General features: G+C 43.3%; 2 protein-coding genes across 2 annotated transcripts; both read left to right on the forward strand.

The window, feature by feature from the left end:
* Positions 1 to 1,741: 1,741 nt before the first annotated feature.
* LOC117449766 (immunoglobulin-like and fibronectin type III domain-containing protein 1) lies at positions 1,742 to 14,813 on the forward strand. The gene is made up of 15 exons (XM_071203671.1): positions 1,742 to 1,754; positions 1,937 to 2,323; positions 2,574 to 2,690; positions 2,869 to 2,993; positions 3,389 to 3,530; positions 3,671 to 3,964; positions 4,615 to 4,911; positions 12,234 to 12,413; positions 12,497 to 12,625; positions 12,873 to 13,181; positions 13,439 to 13,524; positions 13,656 to 13,848; positions 13,933 to 14,220; positions 14,286 to 14,612; positions 14,696 to 14,813. Exons 1-15 carry the CDS (start codon positions 1,742 to 1,744, stop codon positions 14,698 to 14,700), a joined length of 2,892 nt encoding a protein of 963 aa, XP_071059772.1. The 3' UTR covers positions 14,701 to 14,813.
* A 2,190-nt stretch (positions 14,814 to 17,003) lies between these two features.
* On the forward strand, positions 17,004 to 23,906 carry LOC117449488 (neurofilament light polypeptide-like). Its single transcript, XM_034087199.2, has 5 exons — positions 17,004 to 17,564; positions 19,326 to 19,801; positions 20,295 to 20,352; positions 21,680 to 22,196; positions 22,276 to 23,906. Coding segments are annotated over exons 1-5 (1,332 nt in total). The 5' UTR covers positions 17,004 to 17,285; the 3' UTR covers positions 22,278 to 23,906.
* Positions 23,907 to 24,170: the final 264 nt, after the last annotated feature.

Below are 24,170 nucleotides of genomic sequence, written 5' to 3' on the forward strand. Positions count from 1 at the left end.
AGCAGGACAGCGGCATCTACTCGGCTGTGGCCGGCATTACGTCCTGCAGTGCCTGGCTGGTTGTTCAAGGTAACACCTTTGCTCCAATATCCAATTTGTCAATGTGTACTGATGAATGATCCTACATGCTGCCATAATTATGTCCCGTATGTTTTATTTCATATCATCCAAGCTGAGGGTGACCCTGCATCTGCTGAGAGAGCCAGTAAAACCACCTTGGCTGGAGGAGCACTAATCGACCTTGAGAAAGTGGCCAGAGAGCAACAAATTAAAAACCAAGAGGAGGTGGAGAAGATTTTAGCAGCCGTGAAAGCAAAACACGGAGAAGGAGCCCTGAAAGAAGGAAGGATATTAACAACTGGAAGAGACGGTGAAATAACTACGGTCAATGGACTGGGTCAGAACGGCAGAGCAGGAACTGAAGAGCATAATGCCACAACAAGTAGTGCTCTGTCTGAGACCAAAAGGAAAGGGCACAAAGGGAAGGCAAAGAAAAAGAGGTCAAGGAGAGATCCAGCCGAAACAACATTAGATGCTTCAGGGGGTGAAACACAAGAAGGAACCCAACTGATAGATGGCCCCAAGAAAAAGAAACACCGTAGATCTGGTCAAGCGGATTTTGACAAGGTAACAGGTAAAGTCGATCTATGCCTAACAATGCATTTTCACCAGCTTCTACACTTGTTCTATTTAAAAGAGAAGTTTAAGAATGGATTGGATGGTTGGATGTCAGCTTTCGGAAGACTTTTGGCCTTTCGTGCTTGGGTAAAGTGTATCGTACTCTGAAGAGGCCTTTTATCTCACGGTCAAGTGATTATCTTGCAATGAATGATCAGCTGTTTACCTCCTAATTCAGATGAAAATAAAGAGTCCTCTCCTGGGTCTATCAGACGTACAAAGAGCAAGAAGAAGGTCCTGAGGAAACAAAAAGCATCTGGTAAGAACCAACAGGAACATATTATACTTGTGTATGTATTTTGTTTTTGCTGTGTTTGTAAAATGTGTGTGAAGCTGACCGTTGAGCGGCCCGACCAAGCAAGGAGAAAGAGGCAGAGAATTCAAATATAAGCCGGTGTGGGCATTTATTACTCACAAACATGACACAGCCTCAATCTGCTGTTCACATGAGCACAGCCACCAGGATCTCACCCACACTACCTCCCCTAACAGCCAGGGAAACAGAGCCTAAATACCCACACACACTAATCAGCAACTAGACACAGGTGAGGGGGGAGGAGACAACACAGGGCCCCAGGTGCACACAATCCAGCAACAGACATAATGGGAGGGGGAACACTTTTCAAACAGAAACATATAACTGAACAGAAGTACACACCCAACTAAACGCAGTCAGCACTTGTACAATTAATGCCACTTAACACTATGATGTCTACACCCCCCACATATTATTTGCACCCGGATTATTCTTAACCGCTGTCATTATACACCAGCATAAACACTTTCGGCGCTCTCGCTAACTCCCCTATCTTGTCAGGCGGAGCCGAGGACCCGACCAGCACCTGCCAGACGACATTTCAATTAATACGGTTTAATCCTTTAATAAATACTCTCTCAATAATTAGTATAAATTATATAAAATGTGCAAATATGCCATGCCAAACGGTACTGTGCAATCGCGCTCATAAAGTGCAAAACTGTTCACCAAAGTGCTGAGTTACCAGGTCCGAAGCCGTCAGTTCACAGTGACGAAGTTACCTTCGTCACAATGTGATTTTCTTAAATGTTTTATGTGAGTGACTGCGGATGGAAATTAGCTTAAAGCTAAACCCGGCACTGTTACGCTTGATATATTTTTAATGTATTAATTGTTCATTAAATTCAATATCTCACTCAGTTTTGTGTGAAGGCTATAGTAAATAACTGTTTCCTTGGTGTGAACTCTGAGAGTTTCTAGTCCTTGTTCCTCTGCTTCTAGACCAAGATCCAAATGGATTAGGAAATAACGACACACCAACAGATAATGAAGCAATTGGCGATGATGCAGAAATTGACGATTCAGAAAGTAACGATTCAGAAAGTAATGATGCAGAAATTGACGATTCAGAAAGTAACGATTCAGAAAGTAATGATTCAGAAATTGACGATTCAGAAAGTAACGATTCAGAAAGTAACGATTCAGAAAGTAATGATTCAGAAAGCTACGACTCTGAAAGTTACGATGCTAAAAGTGACAATGCAAGAAGAGATGATGCAGAAGAAGACAATGCAGAAAGCAACATTGATGGAAATAACAACGCCGCTGTTCAGCTCAAGCATTCAAGGCGTTCAAAGCGAAGCAAGCGGCAAAAGAAATCCATCAATGGTAAGAAATTACTGCATGGAGGTATAGTATAAGACAATGGCCAGAAAAAAAACCATGTTTGGATCTTATGCACCCTGAACCAGTGTTATAATGTTCCAAAACGTTTTCTTTAATGAATGGAAGGTGAGACAGTAATTACTGTGTATATTTTTGTTTTGTAGTGTATAGGCAGAAATAGTTGATTTAGCTATATTGGCTTTATTTGCTTTCTGTTTTCCAGTGTACCAACATACTGTTTTTTTTTAACAAGGTCCGAGTACATGTTCTGAAGGCCTCAATGAGAGTGAAGAATCTGAAGGTGGAAATGGCACTGCCACACGTTCAAGGCGTAAAAGAAAAGGCCCACTGATAGAAGACGTGGTGATTGGTAAGTAACCTCAAAGGTGTCATGACTAATTCATAGGATAAGGGCTCCATCTGGATACATCGGCGTCTAGTAATCTGGTTATCAAATAAGTAGTTAATTTACCAATATTTGCAGTACCTTTCAGTTGACATGACTCAAATGATATTAGTGCCTAACTGTTCCCTGCTGTGTGTGTTAGATCCAGGGGTTCATTTCATCTGTGGTTTGTCTGATGTCAATGCCATCATCAATGAGACTGCTGAGCTAACATGTAAGCTCAGCAGTGAGGACTGTGAGGGAGCCTGGTTCAGAGACGGGAAAAAGGTCTGTATAAGGGGACTGTGTGAATAAGTGACGTGTTCATCATTGGTAGCGTTACTGACTTAAAATCAGAAGGCCATCATTGTTACTATCTGTCAAAAGGACCATCTACAAAAAAACACTCTTGCTGCTTCGCTGAGGAAGCCAGCAAGTGCTTGCCGGATAAGGACATTAAGGAAAATTATATTATTGTTGACTGACCTGAAAACTAATATTGTAAAATTGCTTTGTTGTTTTATTTCCCAAACATTTGGTAGTTTAGACTTTAAGCCTACTAAGAACACCGAGACCGACAGAATCATTGTAGACATGTAGTGTTGCTTAAGTGATTATAACTATCATTACTTGATATATGATTGATTTGTTTATTTTCATCTGTCTGCCCTTTTTTGTTTCAGATATCTCCAGATGACAATTTCAGTGTCATTAAAGATGGTGCGATCCATAAATTAGTCATAATCAGGTGCGAGGAAGAGCACACTGGGAAATACCGCTTTGAGGCAGACCATCGTAAAACAGAGGCTATGATCAACGTTAAAGGTTTGACAGTCCGTCATGAAAATGAGAAACTGATTTTATGTAGTATAACTGTAAAAGTAGAATATATACATTTACAGAAAAGGTCAGAATCAGGTCTCCGATAAATACGACTGAAATGACTAACTGACCCATTTTTGTAGATCCCCCAAGGATTGACCCTGAAGACCTCGGGGCTTTTACTGAGCCTGTGACGGTGAAAGTGGGCCACAATGCAATCTTCAAACTGCAATTCGTTGGCCACGAACCCATCAAGATTAAGTGGTACAAAGAGGGAGAAGAGCTTCTAGATGACAACACCACAAAGATAGAGAAATCTGCAAGTCACAGCCGCTTGCTGCTGAGCAGGTGCCAGAGGAAGGACACGGGAGAGATCAAGATTAAGCTCAAGAACGAACACGGCTTTATCGAGGCAATTTCCCAGTTAATTGTTCTCGGTGAGTGAATGATACAGGAATTCAATACAGAGGAATCAATTTATCACCCACAGATTGTAATATTAGGTTCTTCATAGCACAACAGTACCAATGTCAGAGCAGTTCAAATAAATAATTAACTCCAAACGTTTAACTCCTTCAAGAAAGATATATCCTTAACAGACGCTAAAGGATTTGATTTGTGCAGCAAGCATTGTAGCACAGAGTAATTTGCTCTTGTAAGATCAAACGCAAACAGTAGTGTAATAAAATGCTTCATTGCTCATTCGCATAATTAGAAAAAGAATCAAGTCAGTCTTTTTTCTATCTGGTGAAAGGGAGCCACATTCCACTGAGCCCACCTGTGCCTGGACAGATGGAGGTATTTGCTTTCAAACTGCAGATCTGTAATACTACTGAAAGGAGAAAGCAAAGCTGAATCTCAGTTGGTGGTAATGTGACAGGTTAAAGATGTGTTTTGGAAATATATTCATCTCTTTACAAAAGTTATTAAGTTCAAGCCTCTGCTACGTCTGCCATCGCCGCAAGCCTCACACCTGTCAAATCTTAAAATGCTGTTTCTCTATTTTAAATGCAGAATTAATTGTCACACGTTTAAAGAAGTAAAGAAAGGTGTCAAGCTCTAACAAGTACTTTATTTGATGTTTCAGACAAACCCACTCCCCCCCTGGGCCCTGCAGAGGTAACTGAGAGCTCAGCTAAATGTATTGAGTTTAGGTGGAGGCCTCCAAAGGATGTTGGAGGTTCACCAGTGACCAACTACATAATCGAGCGACAGCAGGTGGGACGAAACACATGGAAGAAATTAGGGGAAATCCCTGGGGTGGTCAGCTACTGTGACACAGATGTAGACCATGGACGGAAATATTGTTACCGTATCCGGGCAGTGACGGCGGAGGGTACAAGTGAAGTGATGGAGACTGATGAAATGCAAGCCGGCACACTAGGTGAGCCAAATTAATACCTCTGAGATGTATGTCGGATCAGTTTGACCCACCTACTATAATCTTAAGAACAGGGATGCAACAGATGATAAAAGGACCCTTTCCATTTTTTTGTTCAATGCCTATTAACTATACTTGAACATTTATTAGCAAATAACAAGAAACTTAAAAAATCAAGACTAAGCCAATTGACAAACATATCAAATCAAAAAGTGGCATCTTTTTTTCTCTCCTGATCTGAAAAAAGTCCACTATCTTGAACAGGTTTTCAATGCATGGCCATGAATATGTAAAAGAACCAACAAACCACAAAAAAACGCAGCTGTTCAAAACAAACACAGGTTATTTACAGCACAGCGGCTGCCAGACACAAACAAAGAAACATGATACAAACACACACAAAAAAAACGTGCACTTACTTATTGAAGTCTGCTTGAAGAAAACTATAGGTTACTTACGTAACCCCAGGACTCAGAGTAACATGTAGTGAGATGTCTCACTATGGGATGCGCCTCATCGCGGAGCAAACAGAAGCATCAATCTCATTACGCCAATCCTGATTGGCTGGTGATCTTGACGTCAGCGTCAGGGAATCCACCCCCTATAAGTAGCTTGCGCTACGTCGCATGCGTCATTCAAAATAAGCACCTCTTCTCGCTTCACCATAGCAAGGAGGGCCGTCTGGTGAGACATCTCACTTCATGTTACTCTGAGACTGGGGTTACGTAAGTAACCTATAGTTCTCATTCATAACACTCCGTTCGATGTCTCACTATGGGATATTGTAGCTCCCGTATTGCCAGACGAGCTTATCTCGAAGATCACCGATCAACCAGAATTTAACAGCTGGAGTCCCGACTCAACAAGGTGCCCAGCACTGCTCGAGCCACACTAGGAGCAGAGATGTCTAGCCTGTAAAAGCGGACAAAAGTGAACGTCGAGGACCAGCTCGCTGCTGCACAAAAGTCTTGGATGGAAACACCCTTGAGCAAAGCCCAGGATGTAGCCAGACCACGAGTCGAATGAGCACGCAGACCCGAAGGTGCTTGCAGTTCCTGACTCGTATCAATAGCAGCCAGGTACACTTTGATCGTAGAGAAAGCTCTGTGTTTATCAATCAAGTCCTGTAGAAATGATACAAAAATCACCCCGACAGGACATTGAAAAGAGATGTGTCCTTTTTGAAGGCACCACTCCTCAAACACCCTCCACTTACAGTCGTAAAGAGACCTGGTGGAGGAAGCTCTCGCACTCTGAATAGTGTTTATCACCTTCTGAGGGAGTCCCACTGTATTCAGATTGTACCACTCACGGGTCAGGCCCATAGTGCCCCGTGCTCTGGGCGTGGGTGAAGGATCGCCCCCCCTGCCTGAGACAATCTGTCCCTGTGTAGTGGGAGCTGCCATGGCTGCCCGCACAGCAGCTGATATATCTCCGCCAGCCAGTACATAGCGGGCTAGGGTGGAGCTATCAGGATAAGTGTATGGCGTTGTTCCCTCACTCTGGCCAGAGTTGGGGGTATCAGAGCCAGGGGTGGGAACGCGTACAGAAGGCCCGGAGGCCAAACGTGCGCGAGCGCGTCCACGCCTAACGGTGCACTTAGATCGCGCATTGAAAAGAACAGCTGACATTGAGCATTTTCTTTTGATGCGAACAGATCTACCGCGGCTCTGCCGTAACGCACCCACAGCTGACTCACAATCCTTGGATGTAGAGTCCAGTCTGCATATAGTGGTGCACCTCTGGACAGTAGATCCGTCCCGAGGTTCATCACACCTGGTACGTGCGTCGCTCTCAGAGAGGAGACGTCCGCCGCTCCATAAGATCAGTTTGCGTGCCAGCATGTGTAACTGGAGAGAACGCAAACCCCCTTGGCGGTTTATATACGATATTGTGGTCGTATTGTCTGTCCTCACGAGGACATGATGTCCCCTGAGAAAAGGCAGAAAGCGTTTTAGGGTGAGGAACACCACTAAAAGCTCCAGGTAATTTATGTGCGCCCGCTGGAGGTCTCTTCTCCAGAGACCCCTCACCGGGCGACCTTCGTAAATACCTCCCCAACCTGTCAGACATGCGTCCGTGGTGACCACTTTCCGTGAAAGGACAGCACCCATAGGCACACCTCGTACTAGAAAAGTTGACGCAGTGCCATTACGCATTTCACAGTAACCATTACTCTCCGCGCGCCATGATGCGCAGGGTTTAGTTTTAGAGCGGCTACCCAGCGCTGAAACTCCCTCATGTGTAAGCGTCCCAGTCGTACGACCAGGAAGGCTGACGCCATGAGCCCCAGTAACCGCAGGCATGATCTGATCGCTCATCTGCACAGCTGGAAATGAGCGAGACAAGCTCTGAAAGCTTTCACTCTTTCCGCTGACAGGCGAGCTGTAAAGGGCACCGAGTTCAGGCGTAAACCCAGGAAGAGTATAGTCTGCGCGGGGCACAACATGCTCTTCTCTGTGTTTATTATGAAACCCAGGTTGAGCAGGTGCTTTACGAGGACATTTGTCTGCGTAATAGCCTCCTGCTCCGACTGTGCGAGAAGCAGCCAGTCGTCCAGGTAGGTCGCCAGGCGAATACCCTGTTGTCTTAACGGGGCTATCGTGGCTTCCGTACATCGTACAAACACTCTTGGACTGAGAGACAGACCGAAGGGGAGTACTCTGTATTCATAACAGATCCCCTGAAATGCGAACCTCAGATATTTCCTGTGTGGGTAATATACTGGGATGTGGAAATACGCATCTTTCAGGTCGACTGATGTAAACCAGTCGTTTTGTCGCACGAGACGCAGCAGAGATGTGTGAGTGAGCATTCTGAATTTGTTCAGAGCCCTAAAATCTAGTATTGGCTGAATTCCGTTACTTGGAATAAAAGCCGCTCTGACTCTGCTCGGCGGGTACTATAGATATAGCCCTCTTTTCTAGAAGTGAGAGGATCTCTCTCTCCAGAATGAGGGCTGACTTTCCTCGGGCTTGTGAATACAGAATGCCCGAGAAGCGAGGGGGGGTGACAGCGAATTAGAGTCTGTAGCCCCGTGTTACTGTCTTGAAAACCCAAGCAGATGTTGTGAGCATCTTCCACTGTGTGCTCCTTAGAGCCAGTGGAGATGTCACGACTCTTACCCTCTGAGTCTCTATTTGTTGTGTTATGGGGCCCTCTAGTGTCTGAACACGGTGGTACCCCATTTCGACAATCCCCACCAACACTGCGCATGCGCATGATGGTGGTGCCTTCACAACCCCAGCCGGCACTGCGCATGCGCTTGACGGTGGTGCCTTCACAGACCCGTCTATAATCCACCTTTTGAGAGAGGCCGTAGCTGCTCTCAAAGGGGAACAGTTGACGGACTGTTTATTGTTTTTATTGTTTTTCTTTTCATTTTTTTTTTTAGCTGCGCCCTCTGCCTGAAGCCTGGATGCGTCAGCGGAAAATGTTTTATTTTAGAAACAACAACAAACTTGTGACATGTGCTTTTGCGGACTTGAGGATGGTGTTGAGGCATCTCTCGAGGCGGCGGGAACACATCTAGAGCTGGGGAACCGTGGACTTCCAGCTCTGTCACAGAGGAGAGAAGGAGGGGCTGTCAGGCCGCTCGCTTCTTCTTCCTCGACTGCTGGCCGAAATTCTGGGTCGGCTGCACCTGGGCTGCAGCCGGGACCGGAGATTTTCTAGGCCAACTCGCCCTCGTCTCCTGCCTGGGCTGGGGACTCGGGCGGACTGCGACCTCTGCTGTTTTGATACTTTGAACCGAGCAGGGTTCGAGGCAGCTTGGTTGAAGGACTGCCGCTGTGAAGGCAGCGGCTGGACCCTTCGAGGGAGGCAGAGGTGGAGGGCCTCGTCCTCCTTCTTTTTCGACTCGCATCTCCTCTGCATGGAGGCGAGAGCGGAGCCGAAAATCCCCTCGGGAACGATGGGCATGTCTAGCACATCCTCCTTTTCCCGGTCTGGGAGGTTGGTGAGGTTGAGCCATCTAGCTCTTTCCTGCACCACCATGATCCCCCTTTGCCTTGCCCGTGGCCTGGACGGCGCAGCGTTGGACACGGAGACAAATGTCTGTGACCGCGGCCATCTCATCCAGAACGGCCGGTCCAGGATTGCTCGACAGATCCTCACAGAGCTCCGCTTGGTATGCGGTTAGCAGCGAGGAAACGTTCAGAGCCCTGGCGGACAACGCTGCAGCTCTGTAGGACCGTTCAGTCATGGTCGACTGGAATCGGTCCGCCTTGGGGTAGCGTGGGGTTCCTGCTTGGTGACGGGACCAGCCTCGGTAGGATGTGGGTTGCCACCAGCGGTTCCATAGGCGGTATGCGGAGCAGGCCGAGCCTCTCCATACCGTCACAGTCTAGGGAGGAGGCACCCTGGATTGGGGCCTTGTTGCTAAAGGGCCGGTCTCTCCACGAGACCGACACCTCATCCAACATCTCCGGGAAGACCGGAAGGAGTTGCCTCTTTGTCCTCGTTGCTTGGGGAAAATGTTTCCCCTCGTAATGGGACCTGGAGGTCTCCTTGGCCATTTCTGGCCACGGGATGTCTAGCCCGGATGTGGCACGCTGACACACGGCCTGCAGGTCCATACTCAGCACACCAGCTTCGCCCTGTCTATCGCCCGGGAGAGCAGCCATCGCTCCCAGCTTTGCAGCTTGAGCCGATGACATGAAGATGTCGTCTTCTTGCTCATCCGAATCAGACAGGAGGAACTCAGAGGCATCCTCTTCGTCCTCCATGTAATCCAATTCCAGGACATCCTCCGCGGGCGAAACCATGGTGAGGTCTAGCCGGGAGCCCCAGCTTGGTAAAGCGTGGGGCTCCGTTCCCGCGTCTCTTGCCGCCACCGGGTCCCAGCCTGACACGGCGTGGGACTCTGGTTCTGCAGCTGCCGCCGTTGATGAGCCCCAGACCAACACAGTGCGGGGCTCAATCTCTGCGGCGGACGCCCCCGTGTCTTGATTGCCAGCCGGCAAATCAGCGGACATGAGGGGGTCCTGTCCCGACAAGCTAGCTTGGCGTGCTAACCGTCGGCGGAGGCTCTTTACGGTGAAACGGGCACAATGCCCGCACAAGCCGGGGTTGTCAATAGCCTCCTGGGCGTGTTCCAGCCCGAGGCAGGACGAGCAGACCTGGTGTGAGTCTGTGCCTGATATTTTCAACCCGCAGCTGCAGAGTCGAACCTCCGAGTCCCTGACTCCTCTGGTGTGAGGGAGAGAGGCGTCCATCTTGTTCGCCGCGTGGCGTGGAGAGGACCCGCTCGTAACAGGTACGTCGTAGAGAAAAAAGTGTTACCAACCTGTCTTTAATCCGGAGAAAAAGAGGACGGTGTAGGTATTTTTTCTAAAAGAATATTAACTGGAGTGTTAATATTCTTTTAATCCTTTCCTCCTCCGTGAGAAAGAGAAAAGAAAAAACGTCCTCGCTACCGTGGTGTCGGTAGTGAGAGAAAGCAAGCTAGCGACAGGTGTGTTGCTAGCTTGAAAAGATCAAAACCTTACCTTAATTCCCGAGGAAGAAACGGCGAGGTCGACTATAATACTAACTGGTGTGTTAGTATTAACAGTCTTCTTGCGAAGCAGGAAGGGTAGCCGGCGAGCGCCCGTCGACCGAAATTTAGATTTGGGTTCAGTCTGTGGACTGTTAAGCTAGCCCGGCTACCATAGAGATGTGCTCTGAAGCGAGAAGAGGTGTTTGAATGACGCATGCGACGTAGCGCAAGCTACTTATAGGCGTAATGAGATTGATGCTTCTGTTTGCTCCGCGATGAGGCGCATCCCATAGTGAGACATCGAACGGAGTGTTATGAATGAGAACTCCATCCACTAGCACTTCCTTCATGGAGTCAAAGTTTTGAAGAAGTTTTCCAGTCAGGCCCAACAGTGAACAGAAACGTTGACAGTCTCATCCATAGTCGCAATCCACTTATCCCCTCAAGTTGTTGCTGTTGGAAACCAGTAGCATTGTGGTTAGACAGCGGGAGAACTGTATTGCAGATGACACATCTAATCATTAATATATCAGTTTAGATCAACAACACCGGTTTGGGTCTCCCCCTGTTTATGTCTCTTCAAAAACTCTGGGGTAGATAACTTCTGCAGCTAAATGTCTCTATTAAATGATTGAATTATATCTGTATGGGAAATATTGTGATCAATTATTAACATTGCATTAATGTCCACTGATTGATGAAGAACGTTGTTTATTGAGAGAAACTAAACCAATAGCATTTTACCGTTTGTTTACTTAACACTAAAGCCAAATAAACTAACAAAACAAAGAGTAAAATCGTGAGGAACTTACTTACGCCTTTCATGTAAAAGCCGTTGTTATATTTCAGACTTTAGCACTTTACTTTACACAATTAACTAGTTAGCTACACAGCTAAGTTAGCTAAGCAACCTTTAGTATCAAGGCAAACCTTCAGAAACGCTTCAAGTGGTTTAACAACACTTACAACCATTTTGAAGAGGTTTCCAGATTCTTCAAACAAGTTTATATCCACTTCAAATGTTTTTCATCCGTCTGCTGATCAGTGAAGAAAATGTCCAACTCATTTTTCAAATTGACTCAAATGGCTCAAACTGTTTGGCTGCGGTTCCCCGTTGGTAACCTTCCCTCAGGCAGGTGTGTCCTGTGCCAATTAAGGGTGTATGCGCACCAAGAAAACAACATAACTGCAATACATATTATAAGAAATAAGAAAAAAACGTCACTAATCCATGACAGTATGACAGTCACCAGAGTGCAACCATGATTAATTTAATCAGTGACTCACACCTGTACTTTTCATACAGCGATATGTCACAAATACTTATTTGATCACCATACAATTCAGTTTCATTACCGCCCCCTGCTGTTCTTCTTTATCATTGCATCAGTGATCAGTCACTTGTTTTTATTTCGATCAAGAGCCCAAAACCCCCACAGTTTTAGTTTTTTTGTTACAATGATATGAGATAACAAGTTCACATTATTACACTTGAGAAATACAAAATAATATACACGTTTTAGCTTAATAAATCACTCCATTAATGCATCAATTATCATTTAATTAGTTGATTAATTTTCTTTCACTCACTGAGAGGCTGAACATTTCAGGACAATGCTAATGTAAGATTAACAATAACAATCATTTACTGCACAGTTATAAGGTAGAGTGTTAATCAAGAGAAAACACAGGACATACCTTTGATGTCAGAGCAGTTTTTTGTCTTTGAACATGACCAGATTATAACTTAATTTCCATCAATACAGCATTGCTATTAACTGAAGGGTCACACAACTGTAAAAATAGCTCTGACTATAATTGACCAATTTATCTCTGCATGTTTCAGCTTTTCCTGGCCCTCCAGCGCCGCCAAAGGTGGTCAGTGCCTCTGACGACTGCATCAATATTTCTTGGGCTGCCCCAAATAAAACAGGAGGCTCGCGTATCCTGGGCTATATTTTGGAGAAACGCAAAAAAGGGAGTAATCTCTGGACTGTTGTCAATGCCATGGATGAATTTATAAAAGGTTTGTCCTTTTTATTTGATTGTAAAATCCTGCAATGAAGACCATAACACTGAGCTTTTGTTGTTTTTAATTCTCTGATTTAGAAAAGAAATATGCAGTGAAAGATGTCGTGGTAGGGATGGAGTATGAATTCAGAGTCTCTGCCATAAACCTTTCTGGAGTTGGAGAATACAGCAACGCATCAGACTTTGTTTTTGCACGGGATCCAAAGAGTGAGCAACATTTTTTCAAATGCTTAGAAATAAACAATATATTGCACAATTTATATATTCATGAACACATTCTAAATGCATATGAAATCAATAACATTTGCCTAATAATGTGAAGCATTTTATTTGTATTGACGTTGAAAAGGATCATATTTATTAGACTTGTAAAATGTCAGATCAGAAAATAACAACCTAAATCTTAAACATCTGATATTTGTAATTGCATAATCTTTATTGTTGTGTACCCCAGTGCCTCCTGGTAAAGTGATAGGCCTGAAGGTGACGGAGACTTCTTACACCCACTTTGTCCTGACCTGGACCAAGCCTGAGGATAAACCTGGGGAACAGGATGAAGCAAAGGGATATTTTGTTGAGATTCGTCCTGCAGATTGCATTGAATGGTCCCGCTGTAATACCACCCTCATCATCACCACTTCCTTCCGTGTGAAAGGCCTCAAGCACATGGAGATGTACTGGGTGAAAGTGATTGCGTTTAATGATGGAGGAAATGGTGCTGCAGAGGAGCTGCCCAACTATGTCCTCGCAATGCCATCACCTGGTATGTTAATGCTTGTTGGAATATGTTGTTTGGTTTGCAGCTAACATTTTGCAGAAAGTTTGGGGACTGAAATCTACTTTATATTCTGTTTCTTTACAGTCCCATAGCTCTTAGTACATATAATGTGTAATGCTTCTCTACATGATCAGTATGGTGTTGGATGTTTACAGTCATATTTTCAGGGAACTGACCTTCCATTTCTCACTCTTTAAAACAAACCACAAAGCACTTTTCATTGTTTGTGCTCATTTCTCCAGTGAGGCCAAAGTTCACGAACCACAAAATGAAGAGTTTCATGGTGGTGAAGGCGGGGAACTCTGTCAGGATCACAGTGCACTTTGAGGTGACATTTCTACTTTAGCTTCATTATTGACAACACACTGAGGACAACTGGTGCTGCTAAACTAATTAGGAGGAAAACCCTGAGGATACATTCAGGCCTGAAACACTCATTGCTAATGTTCTTTTCCACAGGCCTCTCCACGCCCGACTATTACATGGGTGAAGGACAATGTGCCAGTGTCAAAGAGAGTTACAGTCAGTAACTCTGACGGCTCGTCCCAGCTGCTGATCCCTTCCTCTGAGCGCTCTGATTCTGGCATCTACTCCATTCTGGTGAAAAATATGGTAGGACAGGAGACATTCAGTACAGAGGTCAGGGTCACAGGTAAAACTAAAACAATAATAATGTATATTTTCTATATCAAAGAAGTGTTAATGAATGAAACACTAAAACTGATTGTGGTTACAGATGATCCGAAGCCCCCTGGTACGGTAGAGCTGGATGAAAATGTGCCCGGCACGGTGACAGTGATGTGGGAACCGTCTCCTGATGAGAAGCGTGATGACCGCCTCCACTACACAGTGTCAAAACTGGACTCCACGTGGACCATAGTGGCTGACAGACTCTTCAATAACAGGTTCACAGTATGCAACATCATGCACGGGAGGGAATATCATTTCCGGGTGTATGCCAAAAACGACATGGGCATCTCTGCACCGTCAGAGTCACCAACCTGTAGGAGGGAGAAGAAGAAAGGTAAGTTGGTAAGAAAATCTTAATATTCACAGGGAACATCCTAACTTTTTTGTAATTTCTTGCAGATAAATTCATGGTGTATATACCGACCTTTAAGGACTGTGATTTGCGATGTGCTCCAACCTTCATTGTACCGTTGAAGTTCCACACTGCACCAAAAGGCTATGAGTGCTACATGAGCTGTGCGGTGAAGGGAAACCCCCCACCTCGTATCACCTGGTATCGGAATCACATCAGCCTGAACACTAATACCAACTATTACATCTCCAACACGTGTGGAGTTTGCTCCATGTTGATTCTCCACGTAAGCCCCAAAGACATGGGGGAGTACACCATCTCTGCAGAGAACGGCATGGGACGGGCTGAGTGCTCCACCACCCTCAGTGTCAGTGGTGAGAGAGACACTTTATTTCAAAGGATGGATGAATTAAAGAACATACTCAATGATGCTAAACTATTCATCTCTTTCTTACAGAGTGAAGACACTAAAGGCCCCACAATATGAGCAGTGTTTATTTTAAAGTTTAGATATTTTACATGTTGTTTAAATTGAAGTGTCGCTTGGATATAATGCAACATTTACAATAGGAAAAGATGGCATTTTGTTTAAACTGTATTGATTAGAAAAACAAAACAATACTCAAATAAAATAGTTTATTGGATGGTTTTAAAACGTTTCTGTCTCATGGTTCAAATCAGATAACCAGTGCAGAGCCTGGAAATGGCTGTGGTTCGACATTATCTTTTTACAGCTGATTGTTGATATTTTTGCACTACAGATTGTGAAACTATACTTATCTGACACCAGACACATAACATGCATGATGCTGACAATCTGTGTTTCTGCTCATGCTCTTCCTAAGTCTTTTTTGAGACTCTTGTTACCATAGCTATGCGGATGACACACACATTTACGTAACAATTTCACCAGGAGACTATGCTCCAATTCAAACACTGAGTAAGTGCATTGAACAAATCAATGACTGGATGTGTCAGAACTTTCTCCAATTAAACAAAGATAAAACTGAGGTAATGGTTTTTGGAGCCAAGGCAGAATGTATAAAAGTGAGCGCTGAGCTTCAGTCTGCAATGTTCAAAACAACAGATAAAGCCAGAAATCTAGGTGTAGTCATGGACTCTGACCTGAGTTTCAACAGTCACATTAAAACAGTTACTAAATCAGCCTCCTATCACCTAAAGAATATATCTAGGATTAAAAGACTAATGTCACAGCAGGATTTGGAAAAACTTGTCCATGCTTTTATCTTCAGTAGACTCGACTACTGTAATGGTGTCTTCACAGGTCTCACTAAAAAATCTATTAGAAAGCTGCAGCTGATTCAGAACGCCGCTGATTCAGAACGCCGAGTCCTCACTAACACTAAGAAAGTGGATCACATCACTCCTGTTCTGAAGTCTTTACACTGGCTTCCTGTGTGTCAAAGAATATATTTCAAAATACTGCTGCTGGTTTAAAAGGCACTGAATGGTTTAGGCCCAAAATACATTACTGACCTCCTGCTAAATGATTAACCATCCCGATCTCTCAGGTCTTCAGGGAATGGTCAGCTTTCTGTCCCCAGAGTCAGAACTAAACATGGTAAAGCAGCGTTCAGTTATTATGCTCCAAATATCTGGAACAAACTCCCAGAAACCTGCAGGTCCGCTGCAACTCTGACTACTTTTAAATCCAGGCTGAAGACTTTTCTTTTTGTCGCTGCTTTTAATTGAACTATTCATATCTTAGACTGCACTTTAACTTTTATCCATGTATTTTTTCTTTTAATGTTTATTTTATTAGCTTTTCTTTTTAATGACTGATTTTAAATGCCATTTTCTTAATGTATTTCATTTTTTGTAAAGCACTTTGAATTGCCTTGTGTTGAAAAGTGCTATATAAATCAACTTGCCTGGCCTGGCCTTGCCAGGTGTTCCCGCTGTGTCTACCTATACGTGTGAGTGTGAATGTGAGTGTCATTTGTCACTACCTATTTGTATGCTTTTATTGTCTGTCCATAGCCTTTAGGCCTTTTATCTATTCTTATGTGTGCCTTTTATCTATTTGTGTAATATTATATTTTATTATAATGTTATGTTCATTGTGAAGCACTTTGGCAAACCCTCTGTTATTAAAATGTGCTATAAATAAAGTGGATTAGATTGGATTTGTGTCCAACCTGCTTATTGAGGTCTAGCCCTCCCACAACCCTGCAAAGAAAAAAAAGGTGGTAGCCTACTACACAAGCACTAAAAAAATCATTCGTCAAAGTTGAATCTGTGCGACAGGAAAAGTCAATAATTTGTAAGAACCCTTCCCTTTAAATCCACAAACAGGAAAAAATGCAGCACCAATCGCAAATAGGCTAAGTATAAAAAAAGCGAGAAAGCAAGAAAACCTAATTAATTAGACTATAGGATTAACACGCAATTTAACCAAAGTGCAGTTTCAATTGAGCATTCAACCGTTAAATGAAGGTCAGATAGAGGGTATGGAAACAGCAAAGGCCAAGAAGATGTTGACATCTCCCAAATACCGAAGGTGACCTATATCTCTGTGTCTATCACTGAATAGGACACATTACAACTGTAGCCTACTATGAACAAAGGTTAATTGACTAAATGAATCCCGATCAGCAGGAGGGTTTCCATGCAGTCACAGTCATGTCACCTCATTGTAACCCACATAGGGGACCACATGCTGCAGTAATAAATAGCCCAGGGAAACCGTACGTGTAGTTTTTCTATTAGAAGACAGCAGCGCACATGGTGGCAGAGGATCAGCCACTCCTGGTGCCGACCCTCCCCCACTCCCCCTTCCTCTTCCTGAATGGAGGATCACGCCTCCTCGGTCCACGCCTCATCCTCCTCTCTTCATCAGAACCCGCTGCAGCCTCTCGGTTCTTTATTGCACTTTGATTGAATCCATCTCGATCATCATCTGTGCAGCGCTGCGTTCAGGAGCCTCAACATTTAAACCTCTTTACTTTGCTTCTGCTTTGTTTGACTCTCCGGCTCCTTGCACACCACCTCGCCTGCCTAGAACATTGTGTCCTTTGTGGGGAAAGATGACTGCAAAGCATCGCAAAGGGAAGAACAACTACAAACATGAAGATAACTTTTTCAAAAACGATGTCACGGAGACAGAAGTTCGCGGTGGGGGGAACAACATCGCTCTCCACTTGGTTTTATTCCTGCTGATAGTAATATGCGGTGCTACTGGCTCATGGTTCTGTTTCCAGCAGCACCAAACTTTAACCTACTTAACAGACAATCTCATGGGCATGCAGATGAAAATAGTGAAGCTACAGTCGTCCCACGAAGATATGAGACAGTCAAATAACCAGGTAAGTAATTGAAAGTTGCTTTGAGAATGTGGTAGTCACCTGAGTTTGCAGCCATTGACAGCGCAACACGCCTCCTTCCAGTCTAAAAAATCCTGTCATGAAAACACTAGAAATCTTTTCTAATTTCCACAAGAAAAGGCCCCAGCACACTGCTTCTTATAAGTAATGAAAGTGCAGGCCTTATATCAGATTTCAAAATGTCAACAGCTTGACTGCTGTGAGTAGCCCACGTCGCTGCTATTTCTAACATCCACACAGCTGCTGACGTTTGTAATGAGGATTATTCCTGACCTACTCCAGCAGGGACTTGATCTCACACTCATACAGAACATCAAAAGTGATCTGCTTTTATAATTCAAGTAAAACATGCTTTCAGAGCTGTATAGAGGATGCTGCATGTGGTGGAAATTCCACACTTAATCACCTTCTGGTAAGAAAATAACAAAGATACAAGCTTAAACCAAACATGTGTTATTTAATAAAGAGTTATAGCATTTAACAGAATCAATTTATTTCCAGCTGGGAGGACAGATAACCCTGCAACAATGTGTACTAAAGAAATCTGACCAAGTTACACAGAAAAGCAATGACTTTATACAGGGAAGAGACACAGGAAGAGTATTCATTCAGCGAGGTCATTTCATTACAGCCTTAAGAAAGGTGGGGGGCAGACAGAAGGGGAAGTATTGCATGGTAATTACAACCCTAACATTCATATGATCATTGCCTGACAATGGTCAAGGTGACAACCTTCTGTCTGAGAACATTTTGTAGTTATGAAACCTCTATATATATTGAATTATTATAAATTCCCATGACACTGCCAACATGAAAAGAAACAACAGTCGTGTGCCAGGATTACATTTAGTCTGTGGTTTTGATTCTGCACACCAGATACTGTTAAAAGGCAATCATAAAGTGTTCCATCTGAATTTCTGAGTTTACACATTGTTTTTTTTTTAAATACTGTGTTGGTTTCCTATACTTTTAAATATCTGTAAACATGAACTGACCACTGCAAACAGGTTCATGGCTGCCTTGAGTTGTATTTCACTCCACCTGTGTTTCCCAACCAGGTTGAAGTTTCTCCAGGCAGAATTATTTTAACTTTTTAATAAAGCAGTTAAACAAAACAATCCGATCCACCCACTCCCTTCTTCTCTTATACAACACTTGAAGTTCCGGTAATTTAATGTGGCAAAAAGTTTGCATGAGAGCAGCTTTGCTAGCTCAGTCTTGTTACAGACATATTTCCTGAATAAGCAGTTTTTTTTGTGACTCATACATTTGCCGATGCAAAAGCAAAGTTAGAAAACACAATACTAATTGGCTAACAGGAACATAGTGTACGTAACTGAAAAAAACACCTCTTCAGTTTGTCACCTGCAACTTTGTGCAAGTAACTATAGTTGTATGTTCTGTCCAGGCATGGTTGGTTAGATTCTGATATTGGTTTAACTAATTAGATAATCCTGGACAGTTTCTGGGTAGTTACTCTCTTGGAGCATTTGATCTACCACATGATTCCTAAAAACACTTTAAGGATGGAGCAATGCAGTTTTTATAAGTACATTATTATAATAATATAGCATTTTAATGTAAAGTAATTTTGGCATCTTAGAGGTCTGGTACTTTTATATAATTGTTATAGTGTTGGGGCCCATTTATACAGTAGATAGAGACTGCACCATCTCAGGGAGAGTGATGGTTACTCCAAGTGGCCATCTTGACTCAACATCCCTCCTGTATGTCTCTTTACAGCAGCAAGCCTCAGAGAGCATGGAGATCCGCCTGAATGCTCTGGAGGACTCCTACGCACTGGCCCAGAAACAGGCGGGCATGGCCTTGGCTACAGCGGAGCAGCTCAGGACGTCCGACCTCCCCGCTCAGGTGATGTCTCTCCACACGGAGATGAAGAACCGCCTGGCGGAGATGCAGCAGGCCACCGTGTCCCTGGAGCAGCTGAGCCAGCTGCAGAGCATGCTGAGAGGCAAGAGCGAGGAGTTTGAGGTGGTCAGGATCCAGGTGGAGGGTCTGTCCACGCTGAGCGACCAACTGTCCCAGAAGGTGGAAGGCTTGACGGGGGGCATGGGAGAGGCCGAGTCGAAACTGGATGAGGTGGCCACGCTGAGCGCCAGCATGGACGGACAGGCGGCCGAGGTGCAGATGCTGAAGCAGCAGCTGGAGAACTACCAGGCTCAGCTGGAGGTCAGCACTCTAGAGATGGCTAATGTCAGGTAGGCTGTGGAAAAAAATATGCTGCTTTTTGGAGCAGTGGAGAAAATAGCTCACCTCCTCTGACCCATGACTTTATGTTGACTTTGACAAAGCCCTGTTGTCGGCCACTGTCTCTGTGTTACTCCAGACCTGAGTCTGTAGGCCTCATGTTCACATTGTAAGACTGTCCTGATTTGTATAAACATCTCTATTATAATGATTTTTAAAGATGAAAGGTTTGCATAACATTTGTTTGCAGAGTGAGCTCTCTTTGAAGCTCATGTAAAATAAATAAATAAATAATGGAAATGTGGTTCACAGGCTGTTGTTGCACACTAGAAAAGCTATGTAATGAAGCTATCTGTGTCTATTTTAACAATAAGTGTTCAGGCTTCAAGGGACTTCAAAATACTTTATTATGTTATTTCTTCTGACATTTCTTTCCCCACAACTGAAAACAATTGAAATGGAGATCTTAACTTAAAACCTCTCACTGTGTCTTCTGTCTTTCAGAGGGTTGATCGAGAAGGAACAGCTCCAGCAGGGCAGCGTGGAGGAACAGATCGAAACGGTACGTCAGAGTCTGCAGGATCAAAACTCAGCTGCAGAACATACAGGAGCAGGTTACCTAGGAAACCAACTCACAAGCGAATCATATTCGCCCTGATAATCAGACTGAATTGTTTGCGTGACAGTGTTCTCATGTCAGGCAATTGGTTTCGCAGCAAGATATGCAGGAAGATAGACATTTGTAATCGCTCCCACAAAACTCTGGTCGATTTAATCATACTTAAACTGGTTATAATATCTCTCATACAAAGACATTCCTAAATTGCTGAACAAATCTAAGATATGTAGGGTTGTTTAGAGGCCTGTAACCAGACTTAAGATATGTCTCTGTATAGAAAGATGTGTAAGCCTTATTAGGCTTTAAAAAAAGTTTGAAAATGTAAAGTTTAAGAAGCAGTTTATACTGTCGAATATCTCTAATTGCAGAGCATGCATGAGCACACAAACTGTCAGCACACATGGTCTCCTTACTATTTCTGTTCACTGTGTGCCCAAAGGGAACTCTAATGAGTTTCATCTCATTAATTTGAAGAAGCTAATTGCCTGGCATGGTATCTCCGAGAGATTCACATCTACACTTACCTTCATACAGTATATACTGTAGATCAGTGGTTCCCAACCTGGGGGGCGCCAAAGATTGCAGGGGGGGCGCCAGGCCTCAGAAGATTTGAGGCCAAATATCATATTTATAATTTATTTATTTTTTTACATATAATTGTAAAGCAATACATGATTGTCACTAAAAGCCTTGTATCTACATTGCAATAAAATATAAAAAATAGTTGATTAATTAATTTGAATACAAATTCAAAGCTATTAAAGGCATAAAAAGACAGAAATATATAATTCTTTCTTTAATAGAAATGTTTCTTCTGCCCGTAAAGTGTCCAAACCGGGCTTTTCTGGATAAGCGCATTTCTAAAACATATTCATTGTCCATGCCGGTTTCAGTTGGATTATTTGTCACAGTTGCTCCGATCAGATCGGTCTCCTCCATTTTGTAGATTATTTACGACTTTTGAATCCACATAAACACATCGGCAAAATCCGGCTTACTTTGAGCATGTGTTTTAAACAGTTTAATCTGGGTGGGTGGGTGGGGGGGGGCGCAACTTCCAACAGGAGTCATTTGGGGGGGGGCTCTTGGGAAAAAAGGTTGGGAACCACTACTGTAGATTATAGTTTTGTTTGTAATTTTTTCATATAGTGTTTACAGAGACACCTGGATGTCCAAGTAGCACACTTGTAAATGATTGTGACATGATTGAAGTCCAGACTGTGGTCTTCTAAAAACTCATGATGTATTTGATTGCTTTCCATTGCTGTAGCCTGTGGAAGAAACAGTGGAAGAAACAGCGGAAGAGGTAGCTCCCGCAGTCGAGGAAGAGGCAGCTGCAGCACCTGAAGAAGTGGAGGAACTTCCTGCAGATGTAGAAGAAGAGGCACCCAATACTGAGGCAGAAGCAGCAGGAGAGGAAAGCGAAGAAGAGGCATCCAATACTGAGGCAGAAGGAGCAGGAGAGGAAAGCGAAGAAGAGGCAGCCAATACTGAGGGAGCAGGAGAGGAAAGCGAAGAAGAGGCAGCTGCACAGGAAGTAGCCCCTGTGGAGCAGGAGGACTCTGTGACAGATGAAGCTGCTCCTGCAGAGGAGGCTGAGGAAGAGGAGTCTGTAGAGGAGACCCAGGAAGCAGAGGAGGTGGTGTCTGAAGGAGATGGGGGACTGGAAGAGAAGGAAGTGTTAGAAGAAGAGGAAGAACAGCAGGATGAAGCAGCTGAAGAGGAGGCGGAAGAGACGGATGAAGAAGAGGAGCCATTAGAAAACGATGCTTCACCAGAAGATGAATGTAAGTGAAATGATAGTGAGAAAACTTCTAGTACATCTGTGATATCACTAATTATTTCTTGTTTTTTCCTATTTTACAGAGTGCATATCGCCGGAAAGGAAAACATTTCCACACAGGACATATCAAGAAAGGAGAATGGCAACTTTTCTCAGTACAAAATCAGTCAACAATAGGACAGATACTGTAGAAGGCATTATTGATTGCTGTTGTTTTGGTGCCGTTTTCATTACATGGTTGCTCTTTGAAAGGCAGACCTCAGTCAGAAGAAATTAGTCACTACGCCGGACCTCAAAACATGAGTTTGGAAATGGGTGATTCAGGGTGTTCCTGCCAATAAGAACCTCAGAAGCCTTAATCCATCAAATAATGACTTGTCTTTCTACAGAGCCTTTTCATCAATCACACTTTTTGTCAAGTTTAGTATCTGTAATAAGCTGGAAAACTCAAAGCCAATGCCATAAGAAGAAGTTACTGCCTAAACTGTTTGTCAATGCACTTGAAGCCATAAGTAACGCCTGTTTTTGTTACAGTAACTAAATGTCTCCCAGTTGTTTACACAGACAACATGGGCAACTAAAGAGCTAACAAAATAATTTAAAAAAAGCATCTTTGATGAGATAAACAAGAACTATTCCTGTCTTTAAAATATAGGACAAACTGTAGTTGATAGATTTTTTTTTACTTTTGAAAGTACTGTTTTTCAGTGCTTTAAAAACTGGAGGTTTGCTTTGACCAAGCACTTTCCTTCAACTGACACCCAGACACCTGTAGTGTGTAATATACAGTGGTCTTAAAGTCCTCTACCAAGAACTATTTCAGTAACATCGTCCTACTTACTTTTTATTCAGATTCTAATTTCTCTTCAGACTATGCATCATGTAATGCTGTTGTGAGCCACAATACAAACAGAAATGATATGCATTATTGTGCCTTTTAATAATGTTTGGAAAAAAAGCAGTTGTCTGTAACTTTTAAAAGAGCTTTTAGGAATAAAACTGCTCTCCAGGATTAAAGATTGTGGCACATAACAGCATCTACATCTTGTGTGGCATTGAAATACACACCGAGGTAGACTCACAAATGGTTAGTTGTAATAAAAACAACACCAATAAGAACTAAAGTCATCACTGTTGGTACCAATAAGTTAACATTACAGCTGCACATGTAGAGCTTGTGTGTGAAGACCGCCACATGACAGGTGAGAGCAAGCCAACAGAAGGACTGCCGAACACTGCAGAGTCAGGTTGGACGTTTAACGAGAAGAAACTTGGATCGAAACGTCACCAGATCTGAACTCGGCTGAACATGTCTGGGAACAATAGAAACAAACAAAGGACAACACATAAGGTCTCATCACAAGACTCAAGTTCTCTAATATACTCTGAAGACAACTGGATAATGTGAATTCTCAAATAAGGCAGAAATAATGTGTTTAGGGCAAATAATAGACATATCAACTAATAATGATATCTAATGTGTTGTTTTAATATGACCTCTTTGGAGACATGACAAATGTGTACATGGTCATGCTTCAAACACGTGTAATGTGTTTCTGTAGCCATTCTGTGAGTTCTTGGTATTATCATAAGACCTGGGCGCCACTGTACAATTTACTGAGACTTTTCACTTTTACAAAATGCAGTTTTTGCCAATACATTGGTTACTGTCAGTATGAGATTCATGTTTTTAAAATAAACCTTGGTTCTTTGAGTTTTGGATACTTGATTCTGTGCCATACAAAATTCAAATTGATCATATTACATTAACAGAAATTGGAGTTGGATGACTTTAGGGCCAAAGCCTGATATAGCTCAACCCTAAGTGTTATAGAGTTCAGGTTGTATCCAAAAATCTATTTAAACACAACATTGATTTATTGCGATGAGAATGCTCACTATAACAGCCAGCCCAAAGACGGAAATAGTCCCTAACAAATGAAGTATTTATTCCTGTTTATAATGTGTTTTATGTGCA

Source organism: Pseudochaenichthys georgianus, chromosome 7 (genome assembly GCF_902827115.2).
Source record: "Pseudochaenichthys georgianus chromosome 7, fPseGeo1.2, whole genome shotgun sequence".
NCBI classification, from domain to species: domain Eukaryota; kingdom Metazoa; phylum Chordata; class Actinopteri; order Perciformes; family Channichthyidae; genus Pseudochaenichthys; species Pseudochaenichthys georgianus.